This window comes from Colias croceus, chromosome 13 (genome assembly GCF_905220415.1).
Source record: "Colias croceus chromosome 13, ilColCroc2.1".
Lineage (NCBI taxonomy): Eukaryota > Metazoa > Arthropoda > Insecta > Lepidoptera > Pieridae > Colias > Colias croceus.
The window spans coordinates 10,001,977-10,005,552 of NC_059549.1; the positions used below are offsets into that span (position 1 = coordinate 10,001,977).

A 3,576-nucleotide genomic window follows, 5' to 3' on the forward strand; every position below is an offset into this window, starting at 1 on the left:
TAACCTAACCTAACTTGTTTCGAGTTCGGAGCGTTTTTTTTTTTCGTAAAAAGTTAAACAAAATTAATTACTCTACTTAATGGTTAGAAATGTTGTACTTGAAATGAATCACACTAAGCAGGTACTGTGTGTCAGGTTGACATTGACAAAACAATAAATATGCGTAACAAAAACAAGATGGAGTAACTTTCTATAGTAATTTTACGATTTTCAAAAATTCGTAACTCAAAAACTAAAAGTTTCCTTGGTGTGAAATTTCAGATTTAGGTTCCATAGGACAATAGCTAACCATAAAAAAAATTACGACTCTCAACTCTACGCCCTATAATGTACAGTTTAGCCTAATTTTTGCAAAAATTAGTTACACAGTAAATTAGTTGCGAAATAATTTTAGACATCAATATTTTAAATGACTAAAATATTTTTTAAAGTCTACGTAACACAGGCACACAGGAATAAAAGAGGATAATCTGGTAAATAAGTTTTAATAAAGTATTCAATCTAAGGCCAACAACATACGCAAGTTCAACTTATGTACAAATAGGCCTAGAGTTACCTATATTCACAAGTTTTATAATGTCGTTCAGTTCAGTTCTATTTAATATTTACATCTAACACCATATCACAGCATTTCTCTACTAAAAGAACTAATATTTACCGATAAAATAAATTACTTAAAACATAATAATTGTTGCGTTTTACAAATCGGCTGAATAAGCAGATACGATCAGGTACCCTCTGTTAACTCTAACGTACCGTGAACATAATTATCTACAACTTACTCTAGTTTACAACTAAAATTTGATATGATAAATAAATTCTTTAGGAAATATTGGTAAACACACAAATAAATGCGTTCGGAAAGGTCAGTTTCGTAAATCGAGAACGATTCAAATAAATATTTGTGGACTAACCGGCGCTCGCTAGATCGGCAATTTGCTCGTGCAAACATTCACTATAATAGTACGTACCTGACGCGGCCCTCAAGCACAACACTTTAACATTTAACTTATAGTAACTATACAGCTCACATCACAAGATTCGTCTATTGCATCGTCACTGAACGTCCGCGAACAGACGGCGACATAAATTAATATCACTGTATTTACACTAGCGGGCGGGCGGCGGTCACTCCTCGTCGACGTTGATCTCCGAGTCGGCCGAGTCCTCGTCGTAGGTGGAGGAGGAGGCGAACCCGCGGCCCAGCACCGCCGAGCGGTTCTTGGCGGCCGCTGCACGGTCTCGCTGCCGCCGGTTCTTGAACCAGTTGCCCACCTGCGTCGGCGTCAGCCCCGTGGCCGCCGCCAGCTCGCGCTTCTTGGTCGGGTTGGGGTACGGGTCCTGCAGGTACCACTCGCGCAGCAGCGACCGCGTCCGCTCCTTGAAACAGTGCGTCTTCTGCTCGCCGTCCCAAATCGTCCTGGGCAACGGAAACTTCTTTCGCACTCTGTACTTGTCGACGGGGCCGAGCGGCCGGCCGCGGAGTCGCTCCGCTTCTTGATAGTGCGCCTCGAGCCAGAGGGCTTGTAATTTCGCGTGACTCGAACGTTGAAACCGGTGCCGCTCCAGGATGGAATATAGCTCTCTGTGTCGGCCGGCGTGGAACGCTACCACGGCCCGCGCTCGAAGAACGGCTTCGCAGCGCTCCAGCTCAGCGACGTTCGGGTGAGCGACCGGCAGAGACCAGAGGAATCGCGCCAGCCGCTCGACATCACCGCTCTCTTCCAGGGTTTCGCACACGGTCGCGACCTGCGCCGCGCTGAAGGACAGCGTGGGCAGCGGCAGCAGCGGCGTCGGCGCGGCGAGCTCGAGCGCGGACAGGGACAGCGGCGGCGGGTCGGCGCAGTTGGCGGGCTCGGCGGCTCGGTCGGGCGCCGCGGGCCCGCGGTGCGCCTCCAGGATGCGCGCGTGAAGCGCCGCCGTCGTGGACTCGTCCCAGGAGCCGCGCATCGGTACGAGTGTGCGCGGCGAAGTCGCGCGCCGTATGAGCCCGGCCGGCGAGCGGCGCTCGGGGGCGTGTTGGGCTGCGACGCGATTGGCTATCGGTTACCGTCGCGGTGGCGCGCGGGCCAATCGTGAGCGCGACCGCCCGGGGGCCGGATAGCTTTCAACCGCGCGGCGCGGCGTATCCGCCGGCCGCGTTTAACGAGGGCGGCGGGACGGGGCCCCCCGCGCCGCCATGATCCGTCACGCACACCGCGCCCGCCGCCCCCCGTGCCCTGCCCGGCGCCCCGCTGCGCCCCGCGCCCCGCACCCCGCGCCCTGCGACCGACGCGCCGTGATCCCGGTGCGTCGATACATTGCAAACCTGCAATTAATAGCCACCATACACTCATCCGGGTGGATTACGCGCCTTTATTTGCCTCCTGATCGATATTAATAAACCGGTCAATTATCGTGCATAACTGTACCTGAAGATGTAAAATTAAACAGTTGCCCTTTAATCGAAAATAACTGGACATGTAAAAACTAAAAATGCTAAAAAGATAATTATTAGTATATCAATCATATAAGGACCTAATTGATTATGACCGCCAGCCATAACATACTTGATATAAATTATAATACATTTTTTACTTTTTATTAGAAACTACTACTATCTTGTACCTACTTCTTGTAAACATGTTTATATTGATCATTTTATGCTTTTAAGTTTTACATAATACCTAAAACAATTTCCTTTTGATAGATAAATCAACGTTTAACATGAAGTAGAAATAGGTAGTAGCATGTTTTATATAATAAATAGCTCTACATTACTTTAATGTTAAAACGAAACCACTGCATACATCATAACCGCGAAAAAAAAATACTTCCAGAAAATCGACCCCAAAAACAAATTTAAAACAACGACCAAAACCGTGCAATCGCGCTACACAGAGCGAGATTTCACCGTGAAAGCCTTTCTAGAGTATTAAGTTATTGAACGGCAAACCACACCCAGGCTCCAGGTGCCCCCCTCTCACCCCCCCGGGTAGTAACCCGAGGATTATATGTATTTTGTTATAATGGATTAACTTGAGCGGTATTGTCGGGTGGAAAGGATTCGGAATTACATGTCTTCTTTAGGATTTCAGATTTATGGTTTGGAGTTGTGTGGGTAAATTGAAAAGTGTACCTACCTAGGTAGCTACAATAGGTACCTATATCTATACGCCGGTGTATACTTTTCTATGTTTTAAAGTAAATTAATTTATCTTGTGTTGTAAATTTTTTCAGCATAGGTAGGTAGGTAGGATGTCGTTATTTTTTAATTACCTACGTAGGTACCTATACTACCTATCTAGATATTAATAAAACCTATCTAGATAGTTCTGTGGAAGATATAGAGATTTAAATGAATCTTACCTACTTTAAATAGAGTAGGTATAAAAGTACTGTAATAATTCTCATCGTTAGATAGAGATATCTTAGAGATTTTTTTAAATAATTATTTTTTTGTAAGTCGCTTAATTAATATCAGTATGAATAATATTTATAACTAATAATAAGTACCTAATTACTCACAATATGATATTGGTGCAGGTACCTACCTAGATAAGTGTAAGAAAAGACAAGCCTATAGGTACCTATAAG

At 45.3% G+C, this 3,576-nt stretch overlaps 1 protein-coding gene across 1 annotated transcript; it reads right to left on the bottom strand.

Moving 5' to 3' along the window:
• Positions 1 to 469: 469 nt before the first annotated feature.
• Positions 470 to 1,974, bottom strand: LOC123696948 (homeobox protein SIX6). Its single transcript, XM_045643342.1, has one exon. It carries the CDS (start codon positions 1,948 to 1,950, stop codon positions 1,129 to 1,131), a length of 822 nt encoding a protein of 273 aa, XP_045499298.1. The 5' UTR covers positions 1,951 to 1,974; the 3' UTR covers positions 470 to 1,128.
• Between the last annotated feature and the right edge of the window lie 1,602 nt (positions 1,975 to 3,576).